Here is a 27,631-nt window from a genome sequence, read left to right on the forward strand (position 1 = left end):
TATACTATCCGAGCTTGTGTGTAGCAGGAAATTGCCTTTTTCATCACACAGAAGATTTTATAAACGCAACGATATGTAAATGTGCTTTAATTGCAGAATATGTATATTATTTGAAAGTTATGAAAACAGAATTATTCTCTACTTTGATATAATATCATATTTTTTCATGGAAAGGAATTAAAAGGGTTGATTTATCCGTCAGTAAAATTATCGAATCTAAATAATTATGCCTATCATTATGCAAGCGTATAATAGCAGACTATAAAAAGAGTATAATGTATATTTTATAGTTATTATTATCCGGCAGAATAAGAATTCGCGATTTCTCTAAGCAGAAGTATATGTGTTTATATTTAAGGAGCGCCGACATGGGAGCAATTACGGCGGTCGCGGCTGTCTAATAATGGCTGTATCTACTTTAATGTTCGTTGCTTCAAGAGCGAGCAATCGGTGCTTCGAAACTAGGAAATGTTTGGCGAACATATCGCATGAATCTTCGTTTCTTTTGCATAATAATCGAAATCTGACATCTCGATATGTATCAATGATGATATTTTATTTCGCATTGGCGATATTTTTTACTATTTTAGCTATTTATGAATATCTACATTTTCCGATTATTTGACAAAATATTGTTATATACTCGCATACTCACATATTCGAATGAACTGTATCTAAAAATAATTATATTCGCGATTGAAGCGACAGGCCTTCTTGTGCAATTTACTTCCGTTGTTTTTTTGAACACTAATTAATATTTTTCTTATCTAAAAATCACATATATATTATAATTTAAAATATATTTTTATATATTGAAAATTATATTAATATCAATATTAAAATATATTCAACTAGAAAAAGCTTTGGCTTTTTACTGAACCTTTTTCTGTGAGAGAATCAGTAATTTTCAGTGCTTCTTACAAGCTTTTTCGGGACGCATGTCTCTCTTTTCCCCCAAACTACATTCGCCCGAGTATCAATCATGTACCCATCGAGGTATTCTTGGCCAGCTTTTCGCAAGAATCTCATGATGTGTGTGTGTGTGTGCGTGTGTGCGTGATTAATGGTTAGCGGATAATCCACCCCTTGAATAAGGCGTGCCATCGTTGTTATAACATAGTACTTCTCTAATCACGCACGAATCGCTCGAATTGTAATTCGAAATAATTTTATTACGTCCATTTTGATGCAAATGTAATGAATAAGTTGTAACTTTTTGTCATATTATTTACATATATCTTGACGAAAAATTCTGGTAATATTATTTTTATTGTATTTTAGAATATACTATAATATATAATATATTCTAAAATACAAACAAAATAATATTATACCGGAATATCTACATCCTATATTTTCAGTTTATAATACGGCAAAATAAAATTACATAGATATTAAAGCATTTTTTGCTACAAATAAATTATAACATAATATACGTGATCTCTGGATAAAAAAAGTTTAATTAGTATTCAAAAAATGACGAAAGTAAAATGAGGTAAATTATCCAACGAGATCTGTTCCATCAATCGCGAATATATAATAGTTATTTTCAGGTACAGCCCACTCTCGTTGCGTTTGTTGTGTTTCTAAGAATGTGCGAGTGCATAATAATATTTTGCGAGCACACGCAACAAAGATTGCGAGATAATGAGCACGTTTAGCAGGCCGAACGATCGATCTCGCGCCGTTAAGACACGTTAATATTTGTTGTTTCGCTACTATAATTATAATTATCATACAAGAATAATCTCTTATATAAAAGTACATCTAATAATCGGATAAAAATAATTATAGCATTATCAACAATCGCGTTACCTATTTTAGATGCATTTGAGACTACTCGCGTTTGACGAATTTTTAAATATTTGATGAATTTACATCTTTAAGAAAAAGGATATTTTATATATTTTATATACATTACATTCGAATTATATGAATTACATTTGCATTTGCAAAATATTACGATATATTTATTTATATATTATTTATAACAATGTTCTTTTTGTAGACGTCATAAAAATCGCCCAGAAACATTCTGTTTCAATTCTTGTGTCTAAGAAAAATCAATCAAGTATTTTGTTTTTAAAACTCCAGTCAGGATTATCCGGTCTGTATTATTAGCGATAAAATTTATTTAGAAATTTACGAAATCTATTCTCCGATCAAATTCGCGGAATTTTCGGGCATTTTTATATTAAATGCAGTGTATATTATCTCCTTTATCAGTCCTTTATCAGTTTTATTATCTCTTGTAGTTTTATACTTTTTTGAAAATTCGTCGATGAATATTGAATTTGTTTTTTTTTTTTGGACCATTTGTGTGTATGTGTGTGAGACTTTGGGAAATTATTAATTATTTTCTAGTATATATATTTGACAAATAAAATTTCAAATATATCTGAATGAGTAATTTTATATAAGATATCTCAGATTTATATTGTTTTATGTATTAATTCTGTTAATACACGTAGGAATCACGTCTGCGGATTACTGACGTGCTGTGAATTTGGCATTTATCCGGAAGCACGGAAAAAGGAGGGATCCGTTCGGTACTGCAGGAAGCTATTACACGGATAGTCTATTCGAAAGAAGCCGATAGATCAGGGGAAATGGGTTAGTGCGCCGAAAAAGTACATCTAGCTTCGATGCCTTCGGCTGCTTTGCGGCCGATAGATCACCCGTCTAAGTGCACTAAAGTCCCTTCTCCTGGTTCGCCGGTTATTATGCGGCAAACTGCAGTGGCTTTTTCACGCGGTGATACATTTATCATGCCCGACGCCATTGCCAGGAAGCGTGCGTCACGCTTGCTAGAAATAACCGCGTGAATGAAACAAGACACGCTTGTTCGAGCAATGCGTCGTATTATGCAGCTGCAAAGACATCACGAGTATATATGCAGTACTTATCCATTTGAATTCCCCATATTCTCATATGAAATGGACCGAATATAGCATTTAAATCTCAATGGCAAATGGCGCCCCGTGAAAGACCACAGGTTTAAAAACATTCTGCTGTGAAACGCGTTTCATAAAGTCCGTATATTGTATTTTCCAAAAATTAAGAACAAATTTTATAGAGAGTCGCGCTTGACAGAGAGAAAGAGAAAATGGAGAGAAGGAGAAAAAAAGAGTTAATTTGTAATATGTCCTGTCGCATAGCATACCTCATTGTGCGAAGTTAAGAGATCGTCGCGGTTGAACTTCCATGTCACCGGGGAAAAAAGTTATCATAGCTCCCAGGATAGATTTCCATACTGAAGCGCAGATGAATGACGTCCAAATGGAAGCGGCGCGGTGGACGGCTGCTTTATGCTATCTCGCGAGCTTACCGCGATATAGAGCAGCAGTGCGTGGTATTACATACATAATTGATGCCTGGCTATTTTTCCCGTCGTAATATATCGTGGCGTAGCGCAGCGCAACTCAGTCTGCGTGAGGCATTACATCGTAACTAATGCGCCGCGATTTTTAACGCGCGTAACACGACGTATATCGTGTGGTGCGACATTTTCTCTCAGCAGGGGAGATGCCAAGTTTATAATGACTTCGTTAAATACACTAAGAAGATCAGGAACCTGGAATTTTTATCAACTAATTAGTAAGAATAATAATAAAGTCAAGTTGGTCGCGTGAATTAAAAAAATGCAATTTGAAGAAACTATTGAATATAAGATTCACAAACGTGTTTATAAAGTTTGAGTTATATTTTTCAAAAATTAAGAACAAATTTTACAGAGAAAACTGCTCTCGACTGAAAGAAAAGACAGAAAAAAATAAAATAAATTTTTTTATTTATCGTTATTCGCGATATTCATTCGACAATTGTACGTTTTAATATCTTCAAAATAAACGCGATTCAAATTTTTGCAGTTATTAAAATCCGTTAATATTCTTCCAAGTATTTTTAAGATTATAAATATTCTACTTTTTACAAACTAGTACATGATGTATCAGTCATCGCTGCATAAATGCATGGAAATGAGGTAATATTTCGGTTACGCCAGCCGTAAACGCCAACAATCCGTATCGATCACTACAAACTTTTCTCTCAATGCATCGACAGAACTGACATTGACATCGAAGTTTGCATCGATTTATTCATACACTACACGTTTATAAAATCCGCCAAATTTCTGTCCAAATATCTTTGAATAATACATACCAATGAATGCTTATCATCTTTTCACCTCTAAAGAGCATGCCTGTAAAGATATTAACATTTCTTTTTTTAATATTTAAGTCAATATGCACATGTACAGACATACACATAAATATTGAAAATATTTTAATATCTAAATAATACTCTCACGATTTTAAATATTGTGATATAATTATTGATAATGATATAAAACTGATATACATTTAAACTTTTGAAAAGTCCATCGAAATTTGTTAGCAATCAAGGTGTTAAGTTTTCAGCATCACGTCATAATAAAACCGAAGATATTTTGCGAACGAAACATGTAGAACCATAGTTATGACCGTAGTTGCCACGGTGATCAGGTTTTATTACGTTAACGGAAGAAAATGTCAGTAATAAAGGAAATTGGTAATAATTTTCTTGTAACGTCAGGCGGAATGAAACGCTCGCCGATAATAAGCGTAGACGATACTTCCGAATTGCATAGCGCGTCTCCCTTTGTTCACGTAAGCGAACATATCGATCTCGATAGTTCGATATATCGATCTCATTGAACCTATCATTAGGGATAAATGCTCCATATTTCTTTGTAACGTTTACTTTCTCGAGAAATAAGTATAATGTTTCTAGTAAATACTTTGTGCTCCGATGTCACGATAATCTTAAAAATGTTAACAACGTTATTACGAGTTATAGTAATGTGTACGTATATATAACTTTCTATTTTCGATATAAATTTTTATCGATCGTAATGGCAAAACTACCCCATTTTTCGAATTTTCTAAAAATTTCGCGCTACCGATTGGAGTGAAGAATTTTTTTTTAAACGGTCAGCACACACAGCGACCCGACGTAAAATTATTGCAGCGAGAAAAGCGGATACGTTCGACGAAAAAAGCACTCTGGAAAAAAGAGAGTGTTATCTCTATCAAAAGTTTAAATTGATTTCGAAGTTTCGATATTTAACAACAATATTATGAAATGTGTATAAAAATCGTTAAAACAAATATATTTTTACGTTTTTTGTAAAGTACAATATATAACATATCTATGCCGGTATGGATCGTTAAATCGGAGCTGACAGCTCGCTATTACTTGCTTTCTGGCTAGTCGCTGTTGAGCATTTGTTACAGCGGAGATTAATGTGACGGGTCTGAAAAATGCATAAGTAGCTAATTGCCCGTCGACGGTGAATACTTCTTCACGCGAGAGAGACGCTCTTCATCCTTTGCCGACTGCGGCTGCTAATGAGGCGAACGATTACACCGAACACGGTGTTTGCCCGGTTTCTTGTTGTGCGCCACGAAGAAATCTCGCGATGTAAGCTATTCCTTGAGAAGACGTTTGTCTTGGGTGCAACGCGCGCGACGATTCGGAATGTGGAATGTACAATTACAAGAATAACAGCACGGTTGTTTGTCTTCCCTTTGGATTCTTAAAATAAGATGATTACAAATACCGCTCATTTGGGGAGAATAGTTGCAGAGGCGACTGGAAGAACGTGTATGGAGAAAGTGGAGTATGTTTTTCTTCACGTAATTAGCCAGAGAGATCCTTTTCTGACGTAGAGATACCGAAGGGACGATCCTACCGAGATAGGAAAAATAATTAACCTTACCGTTTTAGCTTTACCGTCACATGAAAAAATCGAGTCGCAACGCGATTTTCGCGCCGTTTAAAGGATGTAATTAAAAAAACTCTCGGGATACTCTCATCTCGCGAAGTGGAAGACGCAGCTTCCTCTTTTTTTTTTGTTTGTAAGGACGTACGGGAAGCGTCGGAAGGGCGCTCAAGCGGAATTTAATTCGACAAAACAGCCACGCATACCGAGCTCGAGGAATTCGAATCGCCGGCGATTTTCTCCGAGTACATTTTTACGGAGTAATATACGACGGAAAGCAAGAAGAAAGAAATAAATGCGAATGAATTATGAATACCAACTGTTGTGAGATTATTTCTTTTTCTGCGACGTGTTTCAACAAAATTACTAAATTAGATCAGAAAAAAATCTGCCAAAGTAGATACGGATACTTAATTGTGTTTGTAAAATTATGGAAAGATAAACGAGGAAACTTGGAAGAGAAGAATTTCCAGTATAATTCATTTGTAATGGATATAATTTCCATTTTATCTATGATTAATATATATCACGTAATCGAAAAATATATAAAATTTATGAGATAGGTGAAAATAATCAAATAATGATATCGAATCTTTCTATTTAGTTCGAAAACTATCGGGATGAGAGAGAGAGGGAGGGTTTAAATTTGACTTTAAAATAATTTCTGTGTGTGGTAGTCTCACGGATATTGCGGTTTCACGGATAGACATACGGAGTGATATTTAATTCATGACTATTCACCAAACAGCAGCGCGGCAGTTGAGAAGTTTAGCGACCAGTTTCGAGTTTATATACGCGAATGGGAGCAACGAAAGTCAAAGCGGAACATTTGGTGTGGAAGAACGGTCTCAAAGTGAACTGCGTGTAATGTGCGACTTTGCCGCAAATTGCATAAAAGTATCTTCAGCGATGTGATATTGACAGATACACAAAACTCCGACTCCGTCGACTTCGATCTTGTTTCCATTTACAAGAAGACACTGAATAGACGATATTACTTTATAGCATCAATATCATTAATTAGATTGGCACGTTTTCAAAATTTTAAAACTGCATTATTTAAGATTGTATTATTTACTAAATTTGTAAGAAATTGGGTATCTTTAAACCTATTTTATTTTATATTTATCTACTTTACTCAATTCCGCAATTGTTATTTCTTTCTCTTACATTCGATAAAAAAAGATTAAAAATATATTAAAGTTGTTAAGTTTATATGTTTCACATCTAGAAATTGCGATTATCCATCCAATTTATTCGACGATAATTGTTCCACGACACAGTACATGCTTCCAGCTCTTCTTTTCAACGCGAAATTCATTTTATTCCACTTTGGTGCAGTGTCGGTGCAGCGGAATTGTCGTTAAAGCTCGCAATTAGAAACCTCATCGTCCCTCAAGACACAATCATGCTCCAAGAGCTTTCGTATGTTTCTTTTTCCGGATTGCGCCAGCCACAGCAGTAAGAAAGGGCGGCCACGTAAGATCGGCGCGTGACCAGGATTTTACGGAGTGCAGTGTGTCGCAAAGTTAAAGCGGGCATTTCAATTCGAAACCCCCAGCACCATCGACCATCTCGACTTCACCGGTCACGCTGCGCTTTGTCTCTGATTTTCAGTGAAAGCGTTCTAGAGTTATGAAACCTCCGAGACAAGAGAGGAACTTCGTATTCTTTCCGGACGGTGATTCAATATCTTTCGTGGCCGGGGGAGGGGGTCGTATGAAAGCAAGAGAACGGAGAAAAAGAGAGGAATGAAGAAAGGTGGGAATGAGACGGTGGAACGAAGGGCGAGGCGAGAATTGGATTTTCGCGTCTTCCTAAAGCTGACGTGATATTATCCATCGAGGGGGCGGGCACTTCGGGAGTTACTAGGATCAGCTGCTAAGTCCCTCTACGACGCGCGAGTTATTGCTATAGTGGTACAAAATGATTTCTTGGTTGGAAATATATAGACTTCGATCTTTCTTTTCTGTTCTCTTCTTTTCGCGGTATTACGTTGTAACGTGTATTACGCGGATGAAGTGTAGCCATAGCACGTTGATTAAAGCTGCAAATATTTGCGGATAAAGAGGAAATTTGTGTTAACTGATTAAGCACTGATGGAGCATATTATTTTTGAAACGCGATTTGTTAAGTAACATCCGCAATAAGATGTGTCGTTTATGGGAATGAAATATATGTTTTTTACTAAACCTCGAAGATAAGATGTAAATCATATCCATCGAATCAGAGTTTTCAATTTTATTTAAGTTATTTCCGTTACTTCCAACAGTACTTGTTATAACTCCAAGAAGCAAATCCAGGACTGAAGGAATTCATTATGCACGGCGCATTATTCTAAATTGAAGGTACGTATTACTCAAAGTAGCAAAGTACCTGACACTTTAACAGATGCAAGATCTTCAATGTTACTTCAATTGAGATGTAAATGGAAATAGTAATGGAAACGAAAAGTTAATTATCATATTGAAGATCGAAAGAGAAAGAGAGAGCCATATCGCGTGTAAGACCCTTTTTTCATATACTTTTATATCTTTTTTATAATAATTCTTTTAGTTTAAATATTATCATTCAAAAAAGACAAAAGAAAATAAAATTCTACGATGCGCTTAAACCTTTACTGTATTATTTTAAACATATCATTAGATAGTGAGAGATACCGAAACGACGTTAAGCAACGTAACGTTGTTATTAAATGCGCGAATTGGTAAGAGAATAAGGGAAAATAGCGAGAATGCATCGAGTGATTCCAAAGGTAAAACCCAAGGCACGTGCTGTTACTGGAACAATTACGGTGTCTTTGGCTTCTCTATAGGATTAGAAATCCTGCGCCCGGCCGAGCTTATACTGCGTGACTATTAACCGACTTGCAAATTGCCCTTATCCAGTTTCTCCGTTAAACGAGCACGGTCGACGAGGTGGCGATACATTCGTTCGCTCGCTCGCTCGCTGGGCGATATCCGGTTGCGATTAGTTCCATACCGAGGTCGAGTGCTATAGACGGATAGAATAATCCGATAATTCCATTAACCCGCATTGTAATGCCATAAAGTTTCGTCTTAAACCGCCGCGCGACCACCACCCTCATCAGCGGCGACCTGTCGCGCTGCTCGTTCCGCCGAAAATTACGTCCCGTCGTGTCGTGAACCATGTCAACGCGCATCGCACACTACAAGAGATTAGTATCTTTTCCTCTTATTATCCATCTCGCTCTTCATCATTTTTCGTTACAGCTGGTACAGCAATGGACAAGCATGCTCGAGACGACACCTCCGTAATGAGATGGAGATACATTTTGTTACGTTCTGTTAAATCGAATTTGCCTCTGGAATTTATTTGTGATATGTCATTCATCTTGTTCTTTAATACTTACAATTAGCGTAAAGTACTTTCCTAAACTAACATCATTTATTTTGATAAATTAAAATGATTTTTGATGAATTTAAAAAGATAGTTACTTATGTATTATATATGAAAATGAAAAATTTTTTTTATTTCATTTATTTCTTCTTCATAATAAATGTATATGTATAATAAATGTATAATGGACTTGTAAATCGAAATAAATGTCAAGAAGAATATCTTTAGAAATAATAGCGTAAAATCAATAATATCATTTCACATTGTATTATTTTTAAAAATGTAAAATATTATATTATTTAATATTAATTTTATATTTACTTGAGGCAATTGGTTTACAATGTAACTTCAATGTGAAATGATCCACAGCGAGAAATATTAGACTTAGAAGAGGAAGTCGATCGACAATTTACTCACCCGCGGGTCACGAGTGAGCAATCCTGATTTATGACCGAAACTAACCGACGAGCTTGGCTGAATCCTTCCTACCTAATTTACGATTAAATCGGCGCCATTGTACGTGGTCTTTTTCCGAAAGTATTGCTCCAACAGACTGTCTTGACGAACGTTCAAAACTGATTCTTGCAGATATACTTTTTCTGTTTATTTCTTGCTCGCTTTATTGAAGACATATCTGCAATGGCTAACTCTAAATATTTAAGTTTTGTATTCGCAAGCTGCACCAATCCGGAAACAAGCTTCGCCTTCTTCGAGCGAATTCAACTCGGCCAACTCGGTAATTCGTTCCCGGTCCTCGATCTTGCTTTTACTTTGTCGCGAGAGTCGCTATTTCTCCCTTGTTAGCCGGCAAAACTCGACGAAAAAGTTGGACGCGAGCTTTTGGTCGCTTATCAAGCCAAACGCAAAGTGGTTTGTTACTGAAATAAATTAAAATATAGATAATATATTATTAAAAAGTTTTTTTTATCTCAAATTTCGGAAAAATCTAATTTACAATTATTGAATGATGATCTAATTTAAAATTATTGATGATTATATATTTTCTAATATCTAAGAAATAGCACAATAAATAATATAAATAAATAATAAAGTTACTTTAAATTAGAAAAAATATTATATATATATATATATATATATATATATATATAATATTTTTTCTTATTTAAAATAACTTTATTATTTATTTATATTGAAGACATATAATGTCTTTTTAATTAATTTTTTAATTAAAATTTATACATATATATATATATATATATATATATATATATAAATAATACATGTATAAATTTTAATTAAATGTAAACAATCTTTCCCATTATCGGCAATGATGGACGTAAGTGGATTTTTTGCTTGTCGAGGATTGCATTCAATAAAATTACATCGATTTAAATCCGTGCCGGATTCGCGTTACACAGCTAGTTGAATTGCGATATTTACTTATATATATCGATTGCGCTCTCGCAGTCGCGCGGAATTACGTTTCGTTGTAAGCCACTGTTGCGGCAACAGCACGTAACGCGAGAACGAACGTCATTACGCCGTTATTTCATCGCGAATGACATATCGCGGCTAAGGGCGGCCGTTATAGCTTTGCCTTTCCGGCATCCGGCATCGAGGCGTGCGCCGTCGACCGCTGGTTTCACCACTGCTCCCATTCGTGTAACACGCTCTTACACGGATAGAGAGAATTGCTCCTCTACTATGTCGAGACGCAATTCTCATATGTGGTAGGCCGATTATTCGCCTTGCGCTTTGTGAATCGCGGATATTATATCCATTTCTCCGTGCACGGATTACGTGAGAAAAGGGTCAACGAGATGATGTATAAAGGATACGTTCTGGATTATCCGTACTTTGTTTCATTCATGGATTTCTTTCTCAGGGGAGGTTTTCTGAAATATTCTTAAATTATTCATATCTTTATTTCTTTCGTACTCTCAAGTATTATCATTATTCAAATATAATCTCTTCTAGCAGAGATCCAACTTACTTACCGTTACATATGACTGTAGCTCACTTGATATAAAGTTACTAATATTAGATGAGCTACAGTTACATGTAATTAGGTGAAATGCACGAGTTATGCCAGGTACTTCTTTAAGCGAAGGGATTACCGGCGTCTGCACTGGATTAAGTTTTTCGACCAAAAACGCGCATTAGCTTAATAAACGTGACGGTGTCCATAGACCGCGAAGTTGTGTTTCAGTAATTTACAGCTATTTTGTTTGCACGGCACGTTGCTCGCCACATAACGCGGAGTGTCGTGCATGCGCAGCGAAATTGTAAGTTAACTATGTAATTCGTTTACTAATTATCGATAATACCGTGCGATAACAATACTTATTATCCAACATTTTTGAAAAGCAGGTGATAAGGTAACGTCTAATTGAAAAAGCTTGATCAGGCCGAAGTGTTTAAACTACGTTCATTAATGTTATCATAATTAATGGAGCAGTGAAAAATTACAAGATATTCAGTAGTTACAAGATAATCGATCAGTATTAGTCGAACTAAGAATTTTTTCATATTCCTTTATGACGGAACTGCTAAAAATTACTATCATTTTTTTCCGTAAACTGCGTTAAAAAGACACTTTCTTGTAATAAAATTTTTCTTTCTATATCAACTGCGACGAGAATGAATTAAAATATGTTTCCAATTCAAAGCTCGCGAGTCTTCGCTTAATCACCAACGCAAGATGACTTGTTTTTATCCTGAAATGTACATTACGGACCTGACAAGTAATGTTGTAAATGTTTGTGCAAATGTTGTTTTGCTAATCTCATTGCGCGTTGCGCTTCGAGACGCACTGCGTCGAGAAACGATACAAGGATACGAGAGAGCGGATTAAGTAACTAGCACACTCTCTCTAATCACCAAAAGTACCGAGAGTGCTTTTAAACTTTTCTACTTGCTTCCGCAGTTATATCTTTATTCATATAAAGGTTTTTTCCTCTCTTTTTTTTTCTTTCACTTTTTCTCTATTAGACCTTCCATTATTCTAATTATATAGCAAAAGAGAATGGAGCGGTAGAAAGAAGAATCTCGTGAGATATATTAGTTAAAATAGAATTAAGCAACGACCGAAAATCCCTGCCGAATCGTGCTGCTGATCCGTCGGGTTTCCCAGCCGACTCATTATAATCCCGAGTTATCGATAGTAATTGCTTCGCGAAAAGAGATTCAGTATGTAAAGCCGGCAACCGCGAACGAATCTCTCTCTCTTTCTCTCTATAATGGACTTATTTCCGTATTTTTTGGTCTCGGGATTGAAGAGTGAAGAGATATTTTCGGCGATGAGAAATACAAAGTGCGTTTAATGGATTTGTTTTATTATTTTGCGTTTCGTCGAATCGATGTAACGCATTTTCGCATGCGGTGCGCGAAAACATTTCATATTGGATCTCGCGCTGTTTTAATCCGACAGCGATAAAATATTGAAGCAAGATATGGAATTTATGTGCGGCACAGTGGATATGTGTATATGGGTTGGGTGAAAATAAATACGGTACGCGCGCGCGCGCGCGCGCGGAGAACGATGTCATAAATCTACGCGCGGTAAAACATGCTTTGAACGTTTATTTCCGCGAATTTTCACGCCCCGTATTTAAAGCATCGAAGGAGTCTGAAATTTGATTATGAAATTCAATTCAGGCGTTACGACGCTTTCAAAATTCTGATTTTCATTCTGAACATTCTATTCTAAATTCTCGAATTTCGCGATTCACTTTGGGAACATCGAAATGTATCGTATGACCTACTTTAGCAATAATTTTCTAATAGTTAGTTCCTGGCTCTTGGAATATGCCAGATATAAATTTTCAAATGCAAATTTTATCCTCTGTTTATCTATTTATAAATATTAGTTAATTTTTTATTTTATATAACAGAAGAGAGATATATATATAAAAATCTTTAATTTAACATTTCGCATATTTAACTTAAATGTTAAATTTATAAAAATATAATTTGATTTGATTTTTATGGTGTAAAATATGATCGTAATTCGTTCTAAATTCTACATTACTGTATATCACATTTTTTATTAAGGCAGCTATTAAATGTGAGTCATCCAAGTGAAAGCATATATAGGAGGAAATATATATATATATAATTCAACATACTATAGAACTTTTGTGATATGCGAAGCTTTTTACTCCTGTAAAACGCGTGTTTTATACCGAGATTCGCCTAAAAATTTTCGCTCTGAAAAGTTTCTGAAAAGTGCAGTCGTATGCACGAGAGGAATTAATAAAATATTCAACAAAATACGGACCGCTTGAATCCAACCGCTCATCGGCGATGACACGAACACAGGGATAGAGGAAGAAACATACTCGTGACTATACGATAGAAATCTGCCTGCACTGAATTCACACATTTCCGGCATACAAAATTTATGAGCTAAATCCTGCAATCCAAATCGGAATCGTCATAAAAATCTTCCGTACTATTCGTTATCGCTTGAGAAGATGTCCATTATTTAATTTCTACCCGACACGCGATATAAATTTCCTAAAAATTTTGAACCGAAAAATTATATTTAAAGATATTTGCAATGATCGTCGCAGAATTTCGCGCAAGACTTGAATTTTTCTCAAAAAGACAAGTTGAAATACAGCGAAAATTTATGCATACACGTATCGAAAAGAAAAATTAATCTGTGGACTTTACTTATTAGTGTTTTACTTTAACTTTTATTTAACATTAGTACTTTGCTAGTGCTTATAAATTGAATCAGCAACGCATAGTGTTTTCAGTAATTATTATAATTATCATATTAACGTGTGATGACAATTTAATTCGATTTCCATTCCCTTATCGCATCGTTTCATATGTGGGATCATTTCCTCCTCGTCTCACGTGCGTTACGAACATTAGAATTTGGCTCATGATAATGTCATCTGGATGAATTTGTCTTCAAGGCGTCATCGTTATCATTATGTCACATATACATATTTATGGCATGTAAATATAAAAATTACCTTATTTCATATTTTTTATTCACGATTATATGAAAAAATATATTCGAAAACATAAATAAATCTCTCATATAATCTATACACGTAAATGGTTATATCTATAATACAACTATAAATGGTTAAGCTGGTACGATTATTGGTCTTTCAATTATTGAATACAATTTTAAAATCGGCCAATGTTTATTTAGCTCTAATCGTTATATTTAAGCCACATTTTCCACATAACTGTGTAAGCTCAGGTCCTTCGACGAATCGATTCTCACACATGTAACAGATCCTAAAATTGTTTGCATAGTTCGTTAAACATATTACCTCGCGAAGAGAGCGGGGTGGACTTCTCGAATTAATTATCGACGAGGCATTTCGTCGAAATACACGGTAGACGTGCGGTCGCTCGCTATTCGCGGCCGTTGCACGCGAAATGAACGCAATTAGCCGTTAATCGAGTGACTGAGATATCGCCGGAGTCCCAGTTTAATTCCGCTCGAAGTCGAAGTCACATTACTGCCACCGCATGGAAGCGGACCGTAGTGCTAGTTCACGCGGGCCACGTCAGCTGTCTGATAATTATAAATGACGAGTTACATTGACAAATTACGATAAATCGCAGTAATTTAACATTGCTTGCTCGAGGACATTAGGAGAGGGAAGAACGTCGCGAACCAACCGACTCCCACAATGAAATTCACGTACCAAGATAAGAAGTTTCAATCCAATTGGAAATTGTCTCCTCTCTCGGCCGATCTGGAGAGGAAGAAGAGCGCGATGATGATTATGTCCTTACCATCGATCCATCCGCGCAAGGATGACGTGCTTGAAGTGAATGCTTTCGGACAACAATGAGAACGGCGTCATTAGCGGCTTGCCGGAATTCGGGTGCGGTGTGTTCGCGAATTCCTATACGGGCGCATGTTCCTGCTGTGTCCAAGAAACCTCAAATAGAGATCCTTTAGACTTAACGACCATCGCGAGACGGCACAGTAATTGTAGAGAGAAATGAACGAGGAGAGAGGGAAGCTTACTGGAAAATCAAGGCGAAAGTGGAAAGCGCTGTAAAGGTAACTTTCCTGAAATTAGTTGAGCGAGTAGCAAGACGGTTTTCATCATCTCGCGTGTTCTTGGGAAATTATTTTAATTTCTTGATGTAATCTTATGATTGATATTCCAGTTGATTGGGTGCTAGAAAGATGATATTAAATTATTTACGCGTCTTTAACGCGCTTTTACGATTATTAAGTGTCGTCATACATTTCCGCAATTAACATTAACGCAAAGACACAAAGTATTCCTCGGGGCGAGCTGCCAAGGCTGAAGGGAGAACTTGAGGAGCGGGGCTAAGTGCAAAAGTACAAGTCGAGAACGCTTCCATACTGTTAGATTGTTTGCGGACGATAAAGTTAATGCCCACTAACGGTAGAATATGTTGCCATTAGTCGCCGGAGAATGAAATATCGTCACTAATGTCTACCATTTTCTGTATGTTTCGACGATTAGGTACCGCGGCTAATTTAGAAGCTCACTCTCTGGGCGATATCACGCAAACAGATGGAACGCTAACGAGAGACCCGTGATTTTTGCTTTCTTATGGCAAGTAGTCTTTGTATAGAACTGCAGGAACAACTTTCGAGTAGCATCGCGGACTCGCTGCAACATTTCGTTCGATATTTATTACATCAGATAGATATTAGAGAGTTTATATCTCGAAGGTGCTCTTTTAACTAACCGGATATCTTCGATGAATGAAAGACGTGAAGATTTCAAGAATATTTCTTTAAATCTTGGATGTTATTTACATACTCTAAATAGATCGATTTTATGGCAAACATTATCACCTTTTATTCCTGTCATATAGTTTAACGACTGTTATGTGAAAATACCATTTTGTTCCAAGTCCTCGCGATCCTTTGAATTCCCGCTCGGTTGGCATTACTATCATTTCGCAATAAACGCGGAATTGCGTCGAAATCATCGCCGTCGCGTAATGCACGATATGTAGAACATTCTCGAATTGCCGCACGTGTGTAGCTCAGAATGGCTCGTTCGCTAAGGAACATTCACTGGCTGTACGAGGAGAACGTGTCGGGCGTTCTGTTTCCGCAACTACAACTTCAGCATAGATCAATGAGCCTTCTTGGAGAACTTTCGATTGACCGCACCTGCTTAAGTGGCTCGTTCGCACTATAAGTGCGACAAGATCCTGATAATCGATCCGAAAGAAGCGAGATTCTGCCAAGAGTTTGCTGTAGAGTGCTGCAAACAATTCTTCGCCATTGCATAAGAACATCGATGTCGAAGAAATCGAGCGAAATGTCCGACGAGGAATGAAATTTCTCTCTGGACGATCATGGCAATGCTTTACCGGTCTTTGAACTCGTTTGAAGAAAGTTACGAAGATCTTCAGGTACAATATTCGTGCGATAAGCTGCAATAATAATAATAAATGCGTTAGAATAATTCTATATATTTTTCATATGATATAAAAAAATTTAATTATAATAAGTCAATTTTCTCTTCTTTTGTGTTACACTTTATACATTAATTAATTTAATATCGGATTATCGCGAGAAGTCGCTGTCGAATGATTAAGAATAATATGTATTCATTTGCACACATTTCATTTCGCCGCAATTTCTCGCATTTACATTAAATTAATTCAGATATCCAGTATAAAAAAGGAAGAAACCTGAATTAATATCAACAAATTAAATGTTTAATTTTATAATAAAATTTATTTTATAATAAATATTATATTACAATTTAAATTGCCCGGACCAAAATATTATATTTTTCATAATACATTTCTTGCCTTCTTACGGAATAACAATGAGGCAGTTATTTCATTGATACGTGAATTTTAATTAAATTAACGGATAATATTTGATATCAGGCTTTTTCGAGTTGTATTAATATCACAATTTTTATGTATTTCATTTGACTTATTTGAAACAACATTGGCACTTTATGTATAAAAACTACGCTTTTTATAGAAAAATAACTCTTTATTTTAGGCGGAAATGTATTGTATTTTAAACAATCGATTGAATAGAATGGCGTGTTTATTACATGATTCCATGATTCGCGCTAATAATAGACGCGATTACGAGGTAGCGTAGGCAACAAAACCAAACTATGTTAATTATTCAAGGCGCACGAAAACATCCTTGCATTAAACATGTTTCGAGATGCTGCCGCGTGATATCGTTAACTCTTAACTGATGAAACAAAATTAAAGGTCTGATAATGAACCGCTAAGCGTACAAGTGCAAAAAAGTCATATGAGATCCTTAATTAATGTTTACTTATTAATCTTGTCTATTTTTTTATATATCAAAAGTTTCTCATTCTCATTATGTTTCATTTTTCATTGCAAAATTATATTATGACAATTATATCTGTCAAATTTCGTTTAGCTGAAATAATCTCTTAAGAAAGTTAATTGAGAAAAATCCTTGGTTTATTACATCAGCAATTTTCTAAGAGATCGCATGTCAATTAAAAGATGTCAAATACATTCTTATCGCAATTTTTAACTAGGTTATCGTTAAAAGAAGTACTTCAGTTAAAGAAATTGCGCAACATGTATTCGAAGTTGTCCATGTCCCAACAGGCGCCAAGTTTCACAAGCTTTTTCTTCATCTTTTTCACCGTTGTCTATATCTATCTTCCTTCGATTAGAGAGGAAAGTAAATAAGCGGTAGTGGTTTCTTGAAATTTGACGTCTTCTGACTATCTTTCCTTCTCCCGCGACCCCTCGATCGAGACGTTTCGTGATTTCATTAAATTAATTTCGCTTGGTCGACCGTCGAAATGTGACTCCACTAACAGAAGATCCAATTCGTCGGCAGATGAATTTATTCGAACTTTCCGGAATTAAAGTCGATCTACTCTGTTGGTAGCCACGACGAAGCCTGCTGATATTCTCTCGCATAAATCGATATCAATATCGGTCGCTTATAGAGATGCTTGATCTCTTTCTCTCTCTCTCTTTCTCGTCGCGACTTTGGAGAAATTAAAGACCGTCGATCCGCAATACGAGATGAATGGCATGAGAGGCATTTGGATTTTGAAGCCTAGCTATCTCTGCGGCAATGACATCATTATATCCTATAATCTGTGGGATATCTTGTGAAAGTCGAGAAAAAGACGAAGAATTATTATACCGCACCGAGAAATATATTAGTGTAATCATTGATATAATCATTTTTACACAAACATTTCAAAAACTTATCGTTTAATTTATCACATATACAATTAATTTAAAATATTATATAATTAATTATGTATAATATCATATGACATATCAAAAATCCGTGTACATAATTTAAACAGAGAATAGCATTTGTCAGAAAGTGATTTCAGATTATCAAGAAAGTATCAATCTGTGATATTTTATCGTAAGAAATAAATTACAACTTTTATCAAAATCTCAATTAATTGTACGATTCAATTAACAATCGAAAACATATCAAGGCTATAGATATTAAGATATACGATTCATTAATGCAAAATTACATTATTACTGCCAGTTTTTACAAAATTAATTGAATTAAAATTTTATACAGACTTAATATACAATATACATATGTAGTATATATATCTTTCTCTATCTTTCGTCTTTTCTTCTTCCTGTTTCTCCCTTTTTCATCTTCTTTAACTTAATTTATTTTCATTTTCTTTAATTTAATTTATTATAAACTGTCAAACTGTCAAACTATCAAACGACACGAGTGAAGCAAATCATTCGAACGAGTGCAGCAATAAACGCACGAACGAGATAATCAACAATGCAGAAGAGAAACAACAATAAATACTTCGAGACTTTCGAATATCGACATATAACATGCTTTTTTTAGAGAAGAAAACTCATATTGTATTTTAGAACATTTTATACTGATTAAACAAATAAAATTCAATAAAACTGTGGTACCTAGTAGCGAACATTTTTCTCTCACGAAGTACTGTTCAAATAAAGTTTTGCAATAAATTGTATTATTCCATAATATAAGAAAATATTTTTTTGTATTGTTTTTATAAATGTTAAAGTAGCGAGAATTCATTTGAATGAGCGAGAATTCTCGCTAGAGTCTGCTTAATGTAATATATCATAGAAAATATATAATGTTATTATATTATATTACATATTTATAATGTTAAAGTAGTCACTTGTCCGTGTTAGTTTTATGTTCTTTGATTTATAATTAAAAACAATAAAAATTGTTTTTAAAATTGTTTTAAAAACAAATAATGACTTAATAAACCTCTTGTCCACGTCTTCGTTTTTTATCCAGAGAAATGCTTTCTTGCCTTAATTTAAAACCGTCTAAGAGAAGATGACGAGAAAAGATGCAGGTAGCATCGCAGATCTTTCCAAAAAATTCACCAGTAGCAGGGGATGCGCGATCAATGATGCTTCGAAAAGCTGAACGAATATTTGAAGTAATCTCTCTCGCGCGCGAGACGTTTCAATTATCCATTTGGCAGATTGCGACTGTCCGGTTGCTGGGTCATTCCAGGGAAATTGATAGGGCTCGTATGCAAATACATCATCTTCGTAAAGCGCATTCGTTCGGATATCGTTTCGCCGATGATAATGGTCTTGCTGTATTCTTTCTGCTATTCTTTTCTCGGATAAAATCGAATAGGATTTTTCACAATGTATATATTTGATGTTCGAGTTATTGCGAATAAAACAGAAATATATCCGCAATCTTCCTTGCGAATAGCACGATATCAGTGTGTTAGTGTCTGTTCGCATTTCACGAGATCACTCGAAAGAGATCGTTCTCGAGACAGGTGATGGATTCCATTTGAAGACTCTATTGCCATTCTATTTTGACGATGAATGATTTCCGCCATTATTTTTGTCGAAACAAATGAGCCAGATGGTATCTTAATGACGGTTTCGAAGATTAGAGTCTGATAGCTTAAGACAGAATAAAAATGGAAATATAGTCTTGTGGATATGTGTATTCAATGCCGATTGTATTCTTCTATATCTTTATATTTTTAAATTTTGCATACATGAATTTTAAAATATATCTTAATGCCCCTTTAATATGTATTCGATTATTAATTGGATCTTACAATTAAGTGAAATTTTGATATTAGAGAAATTGAAGAATTTATTTCTTATGATAATATCACAGATTGATATTTCCTTGATGACGAAGTTGCTTTTTAATAAATGTTATTCTCTGTTTAAATTATATATGGAGAGTTGTAATAGGTCACATGATATTATATATATTTTGTTACAATATTTTTAATCAATTATTTATTTTAATAATTGGTCGAATTGTGAAAGAAGATACGGTTGTTTACGAAGTCATAGTTTATTTACAATAATTGCATTATTCAATGAAATATGAGCTTTTGTTTTGATTATTGAAGTTGAGTAGAGATCTCTCCATCATATATGTGTGCATATCTATATCATAAATATTTCAATTTACCACACAATCAAAGCTTTTTCCGTTAAAATCTGTCCAATGCATACAAAATATATTTTATTCAACTCGCTTCATTTTATCTGAATTAAAAACTCACTTAAATCACTTTTGTGTAACGTATCTCTCATATTTTTAGTTATGCAAGTATCAAACTGTGGTATGATATGCTGTAATATTGATTGAGTGACTGATTTTTTATTTAAAGATATAAAATATGACATTTTTATGTCATATTACAAAATATGATTGATTCTATTGTTTTCATTTATATAATAACAATATTGATTTATATTGTCAATTGACAGAAAGTAATCTCAGAGATTCTGGAATAAATTTAATCTGGGAAAGAGAGAAGAAAAAAGATATCAATGTTTTGAAAGTAAATTGATATAGTTGCTAAGTAGTAGTATAATATGTAGTTGTAAGTAAAAAATTTACTCATTTATATATATATATAGAATATGTATACTTTTAAGTCAGAAAGGCACCAATCAAATTCTAATTTAGATAACAATTAACGATTTAATCGACAATGCAATTATGCTTGATTTTCGAAGATATGGGCTATGAGGGTAAACCGTATTACAATCTGATTTATTCGAGACCGACGCAGGCCATTGTTCTGATGATGCAGTGCAGAGTCATATGGAGAAATGCCGCTGTAGCTTCGAATTATGTGGCGATTTCATGCTGGTCGAAGATATGTCGGCCTGGTTGATCGAGATTAACACTAATCCTCATATACATTCGCGTAGCTTAGGATAACGAAATATCTTTACTCCAACGTGTTGGAGAGTTTGTTGAGAGGTGAGTAGAGGAAATACGATCCGGATATTAAAGCTGTCAAGTATCGTGTTTAAAAGAAAATTCTTCCGTGATGACGAATAAAAGGATGAACGTAGATGAACGGGCGGAAATAGTGGTCTGCTATCGACGCTTCGTCCCGCATCAGCTTCAGAAATCGCGAGTATCGACAACCGCAGTTCTGCGATTAGACAAGTTACGCCTCGTTCCAACGACCGACCCGAGACTCTCTCTCTCTCTCTTGCTCTCTCTCAGCTCGCCAGGGTGATAACGGTGGCCATAATTCGCGGCGACGTAACGCCGATAAGCGCCACGTGCCCTACATGATGGATTTACGCGAGGAATTAACCGCGTTAGCGAGATTTCCCGGGCGCAATTATCGAGCTTGAAATGGTCAAACACCTGATTGTGTCGATTATATCTTTTATGTACTTCAATTGTACATTCTCGAGTAATAAAGATTCAAGCGAGATAATAGACTAAACTAAAATAATTTTTTACATTAAATAAAATTAACAGCTTTTAATCATTTTCTAGGAGGAAATACTTCACAAAACAATATATATATTTATATATGCTAAAAAATTACTACTAGAAAACAATTATTGATAAATTATTAAAAAAGGTTTATTTTATCTAATGGCTTATATAAAATATTTTATATAATGGTTTATCTTATTTAAATTTGTTTTATTTAATCCACAAAAATTATATATAAAACCATTAAAGCATATAAAGGATTATGTAAAATTATAAAAATACATCGAATACTTATCAAATATAATATATATGCTGTCGATAGCAAAAAAGTCAAAGCAAATTTATCTATAGAATATATCAGCTTTTGTAACATTGTAGAATTAAAAAAAATAATATGTGCAGATATTAAATTGTTAGATAATATTAAATAAAAATATTGGACTTGTATAAAAATCGAATACCTTTTGTATGATGATCAATAAATTTAAACAATAGAGCTTTATATGAATTATGACATTTCATAATAAGCTCCTCCAAATTCCTGAATATTCCAGTCTGCAGGCTAAAGATAATTCTGCTCTCCCGATTCTTTATCCTTTCATATGGATGGCTTTTTATTATTGAATTCTATATTCTACCCTTCTTTCCTAGAAAAATTTTAATAATTTTTTGTTAAATAATAAAATCACTTTTGATCTCCCTTTTAATTCATATTCAAATATTTAACTTTATGAATTTCTATCGAGTATAATCATATCAAGAGAGTAAAAAATATTATATATTTATAAATGAATCGTTATGTTAATTCTTATAATAATATATATCGAAAAAAATTGGTAAGATTAAATTGATTTCTTAATAATTAAAAAAATAAATAGAAATATATACATATTTTTTACTTCAAAAAATGTTGCATACAAATTAATTTTAGGATCCAAGAAAAATTTATAAAACTTTTCGCTTCAAAGTTAAATTTATATATCTATTTATATATCTATTAAAAAATTTGTTAATGCAACGATGATAATATTAAGATATAACCATTATTGAAAATAAAAATATAATAAAACATATATGAAAAATTCTCATCTTTTTTGTTTGATACAAAAGTGATTTTATTTAATGTACATTTAAAGTGATATAAAAAAGATTTAACAAGAGACATAAGATAGTGCACGATTTCCCTAATTTGTTAATCTATTTTCTGCAAACTCCATCACAAATCCAGTTAAGAGCGATTTCGTAGTGCGGTGGAAACTCTTCGATCCCTTTGGCGATGCTTTCAGTGATAATGGACGTACCGGTGGATGTTTGCGCCGACAAGCGGGTAGTTTTAGTCTAGTCTACAAGTAGAACATACCCGACTTTCAACCTTATCTCGATTCTTACCTTTTCGTGGCCGGCAAAGTCGACGACACTGTACGAGCGACGTGATCTGCCGAAGTCGAAGACGGGGAAAGAAAAGAGGGCAAACATTTGCGGTCCCTAGAGTAAGCGGCAAGGATCGCCCCTCCCTATATCCTATGCTCGAGAAAGCCGAACGTCGACCTTTATTGACCACTCGAATACAGCATGATGCACTGTGACCAATTGACGTGACGTCCTTTTGGTCAGCACCATGGGACCAATCCGCAAATGTCAAGAGATCCCTTCGATCTCTGAAGATGCCGAATCCAATTGTGGCAATTTTAAAGTTACTATCTAATTCAAGAGATATTGACGCATAAAGTTTTATCTTCAATACTGTTCATCTTTATTAGTCTCGGATGAATTTGACACTAAAATTTTAACGATCGTGTTAATATTAACATAAAATAGACATTCAAGACGGTAGATGTGAACAGACGAAAATGTACGGGAGAATTCTGTTCCTGATTAATCGAAAACGCTACTGCGCGATTGAACGCGGAATTTACGCGCCCGTATTTTTTCAAGGTAAATTTAGCGCCGCGCCGTAATTAACGAGCACGAGATAGCGCGTGTAATTAATGTTGTCATTAGCGGCAGTGTCCAGCGTTTCTTCTTTCTGCGTCCCCGAGGAAAATCAGAATGGCACGAAGATGCGCTACTTGCGCTCTATTGAATATATATACAGCGAAACTTCCTCGAAATATAATGAGGCAAACTTTTTTGCATCTAGGCAACACTTTTGAGAAGAAAGAATTTTGCGACGTAATACACATAATCTTGTTAACGATGATCTATGATTTTGTACCTATATTTTTTCAAGAGAAAAGCAGAAAAGTCATATATTTATCTGACATGTGAATATTATGATATGAAAGAAATATGAAAATTATAAAAGGTATATTATAAAAAATATTATAAGAAATATGAAAATTATAATTGGATATTCTAAATTAATTAATTATTCAGTAAATCAGTTCGCAATCAATATTGTCTCGAAACAAAATTACAACGACTTGATAAATTCATATCAGTCAAAACGATCAAGATAAAGACAATCGTTTTATTGTGTGATATGTACATACAATAAATTTATTTACAAATAATACAATAAATTTTGACGTCGTAAGTTATTCGTTCTTGATGATATATGTTAACAAAATACTACGCTCTTACCAATTATTGTGCCGTGCTGATATTTGAAAACTCTTTGGTCACGGAAGTTTTTTTTCTCTTCTTTTAATGTAAATGGTAATGTTCTGTTTACCCTGCACAAATATTTATCCAAGAAACGTTAACGACGTTAAATAGGCAAATCGCGCGATTTTCGGCGATCGCGCTCCTGGTTTCATCATGTGTGTCGGGGTAAGTGTGTTTCTGTACTTCTCGCCTTATAGAAATATTATATTAACTATCACTAAAATTATAAAACAAATCGGCCGTGTCTTGCTGTACGACGAGCTTCCGTCCCCATGGTGCATCGCGGCTGGGTGTTCCTCTGCAACAGAAATTTTTATCGATTCGACATGGTGATCTCGGTACCTGAGCAGTGTGAGAATCATACGATTTTGCATATTTTTATAAAATCATGACAGATAGAGGAGGCAACATATGTGTGGCAGATAAAATATATACAAGGTATGTCATATATATATATATATATATATATATATATATATATATATATATATATATATATCAGTGCTTAGCTTTTAAATTATTAGCTGCGATGAAAAGAGAAAATATGCATGAAATATAAAAAAATAAAAATTATATATCTGATTTTATATCTGATTTTATATTTTGCACGTGTCAACACGGAATTCAAATAATCGCAATTGATTTTTTTATCAATCTTTTTATATTTTTTATTGTATAAAAGCTTATAATTACTTTATTTTTTCCTGTAGTGAAAATAGTAAATAATTCATTTGATTTCACAAAAAATCAATTACAAATTCTTTGCAAGTCAGAAGCTAATAATGCTAATAATGCATTGAATTAGTTAGTTTAAATTTTAAATGATTAATTCAAACGATAGTTACTTTAAACGATAAGTTAAGTTACATCAATCGCTGCAACGTGAATTAAAATAAGCTTTCTATAAATTACGTAGGTGGTTTTTATATGTTCAAACATATAATAAAAAATGAAACATTTGTGTATTAATAAATTTTAAAAATTTTGAATATATTATATATATAGTTAAATTTTTAGCGCAAAACCAGGCAAATGCAAAAGAATATTTTAAAAGGGATGCAATTTATCGAATTTTGAAAAAAATATACATGGCATAACAACATGTGAGTGATGAATAATGCTGATGATACGTGTGATGACAATAACATATCATTCGCTATACGCGTATCGTTATATATCGATGGACCATCCCATCCATCAACTGTTGCTCTATGTGTAATTAATGCTTCAAGTTTATAATTAATGTGCCCGTTCTTTGATTATGGTACGCCAATCATTCGTCACGCATTATGGAACAGATGAAATAATTAATGGAAAGAGATAAATAAATGGAATGAATGGTTTCGCAGTGAAATAATATTTCTAATTCTCATTTCTAGAATAAAATTAATTAATTTTTTCATCTGCATAAATTAAGTGATAAATTAAATCGTGGGATAGAAATGCGCAATATTTAGAGACGATAAAACAATTTGCTCAATTAACTTGTAAGCTTTACGTGAAGTCGCATCGTGCACTTGATTGCATGCAGCGCAAGAGGCAAACTCGTAAATTCCATCCGCTTGAAAAATATATCAAGTTACAAGCAAAACGAGAAAGCTCCTTCTTTCAGAATAGACGAAACAATCTGTTTTCATTTGATTTTATTTCGCTCGTAACTGGACGCGCTTGGAAATTGTGCGAGATTTCGCGCGAAAATCAGATTTTAAATCGCTTTGTCATCGCGAATCGACGCATCTCGCGGTGAGTGAATCGCGTTTGGTGAGAAAAACGAATTAAAAAAAAAAGAAAAACAAGATTTCGAAATCCATTGCATTTTGCAGCTTCATGTGCGAGAGATTTATTCGCGGTGTTTCGCGTTCGAGCAATCGCCGCAGCCATCGATTTCAGGCTTAACGCGCGACTTGCCAGGTACATTCGAAGCTTGCAATATTTACAGAGAAGTCAATCAATGTTACTTCTCCGCAGCTCTTCACGCAACGGGCGCCATTTCTCTCGATTCGTTGTAATTGCAGTAAAGCCGTTTGGATCCGGAATTTTTTCCAATTTACCGAAAGCCCACAAAATGCTGGTCAGAAATTGGAAAAAAAATTTTGCATCGACATGCAAAATTGAAAAAAAAATTACGAAGAAAAACAGGCTACTGTAAAATATATATAAGGATTCACTGAAATATAATAATAGTTTTATAACATATAATATAATATACATACAAAAACAGGAATATTTTAACATAAATTGATTCGCATATCGGAACATACATGTGTATATTTTTATGTACGCTGCTTATATATGCCTAATATTGTGTGTGTGTGTTTCCGTTGCTATATCATATATTCGCAATGTACATAAACTTCAACTCACCGTTAACAACGTGCACCTTTATACTACTGGGATTTGCGTTGCTCGGTTCACATTTATAGATCCCGGAGTCGCTCGGTACGGCTTTCTGGATCATCAAACGACTCGTCGTTTCGGGTCCTTTTTCCGTAACAAGACTGATACCACCGCGCGGCGAATCGAAATTGATAACCTGGTAAAAAAATCACAAAATATTTGTATTTTTATTTAAAATTATGAAAATATATGCTTGTATTTGCGATTAATTGAGGGATAAAAACGCAGTGACACAAATATGTAGGAGCTAATAACGAGGTAGATATTAAATCTACATACGTAATATAAATTAGTATAATATAAATAGAATTGCTCGTAGTGATAATAATATCACTCCATGTGCAATATAATTATGTGACTGAATTACTGCTAATAAGGAATAAATTAAATTTGAATAGTTTATATATTTAAAAATTGATATAAACAAAAATATAATTTTTAAAAAATATTAATATATAATTTTAGAAATAAATTTAGAAATAAAAGCTACTTCTCTTTTGAAACTTAATAATAAAACAATTCTGTAAAAAATTAAATTGATGGTCATACTTTTCCTTATGATTCACATGTCGGAAGTGAGATAGCATCTATCTGAACTTTACTACCGTAAGTTTTTGAGGATTCTGAGCTCTGAGACATTGTAGCTCCGGGCGAACTAGTAATAACGGAAATAAGAGCTAACGCTTCTTTTGATTCGTGTCGCCTAATATTGAACATGTAGGCGCGGCGTCGTATGCGTCTCATCCGCAATCATTCTTTCAAAGAATCCGCGCCTGTTTCCTTATATTTCACTGGAATCCCCGCTCTTACCGACAACGCAATGAAGC

The 27,631-nt window shown here is 34.1% G+C and overlaps 2 protein-coding genes across 3 annotated transcripts in view; one reads left to right on the forward strand and one right to left on the reverse strand.

Annotated features, from left to right (window-relative positions):
• The first annotated feature begins 3,462 nt into the window (after window positions 1-3,462).
• Window positions 3,463-27,631, forward strand: part of LOC145969900 (zwei Ig domain protein zig-8-like) — a 248,016-nt gene continuing 223,847 nt past the window's right edge. The window contains exon 1 of the mRNA XM_083096214.1: window positions 3,463-3,597. The gene's annotated coding sequence lies outside the window, so the exon portion shown is untranslated. The remainder of the gene's footprint in view (window positions 3,598-27,631) is intronic.
• Window positions 24,251-27,631, reverse strand: part of LOC145970070 (zwei Ig domain protein zig-8) — a 59,760-nt gene continuing 56,379 nt past the window's right edge. For both annotated transcript variants that reach the window (XM_083096495.1, XM_083096494.1), the window contains exons 5-6: window positions 26,772-26,940; window positions 24,251-24,705 (exon numbers count right to left, since the gene is read on the reverse strand). In XM_083096495.1, the coding sequence (XP_082952621.1) occupies window positions 24,599-24,705; window positions 26,772-26,940 (276 nt within the window). In that variant the 3' untranslated portion in view covers window positions 24,251-24,598. The remainder of the gene's footprint in view (window positions 24,706-26,771; window positions 26,941-27,631) is intronic.

This window comes from Camponotus vicinus, unplaced genomic scaffold (genome assembly GCF_025532165.1).
Source record: "Camponotus vicinus isolate PSW18456_S1 unplaced genomic scaffold, iyCamVici1.0 SCAF_4, whole genome shotgun sequence".
NCBI lineage: Eukaryota > Metazoa > Arthropoda > Insecta > Hymenoptera > Formicidae > Camponotus > Camponotus vicinus.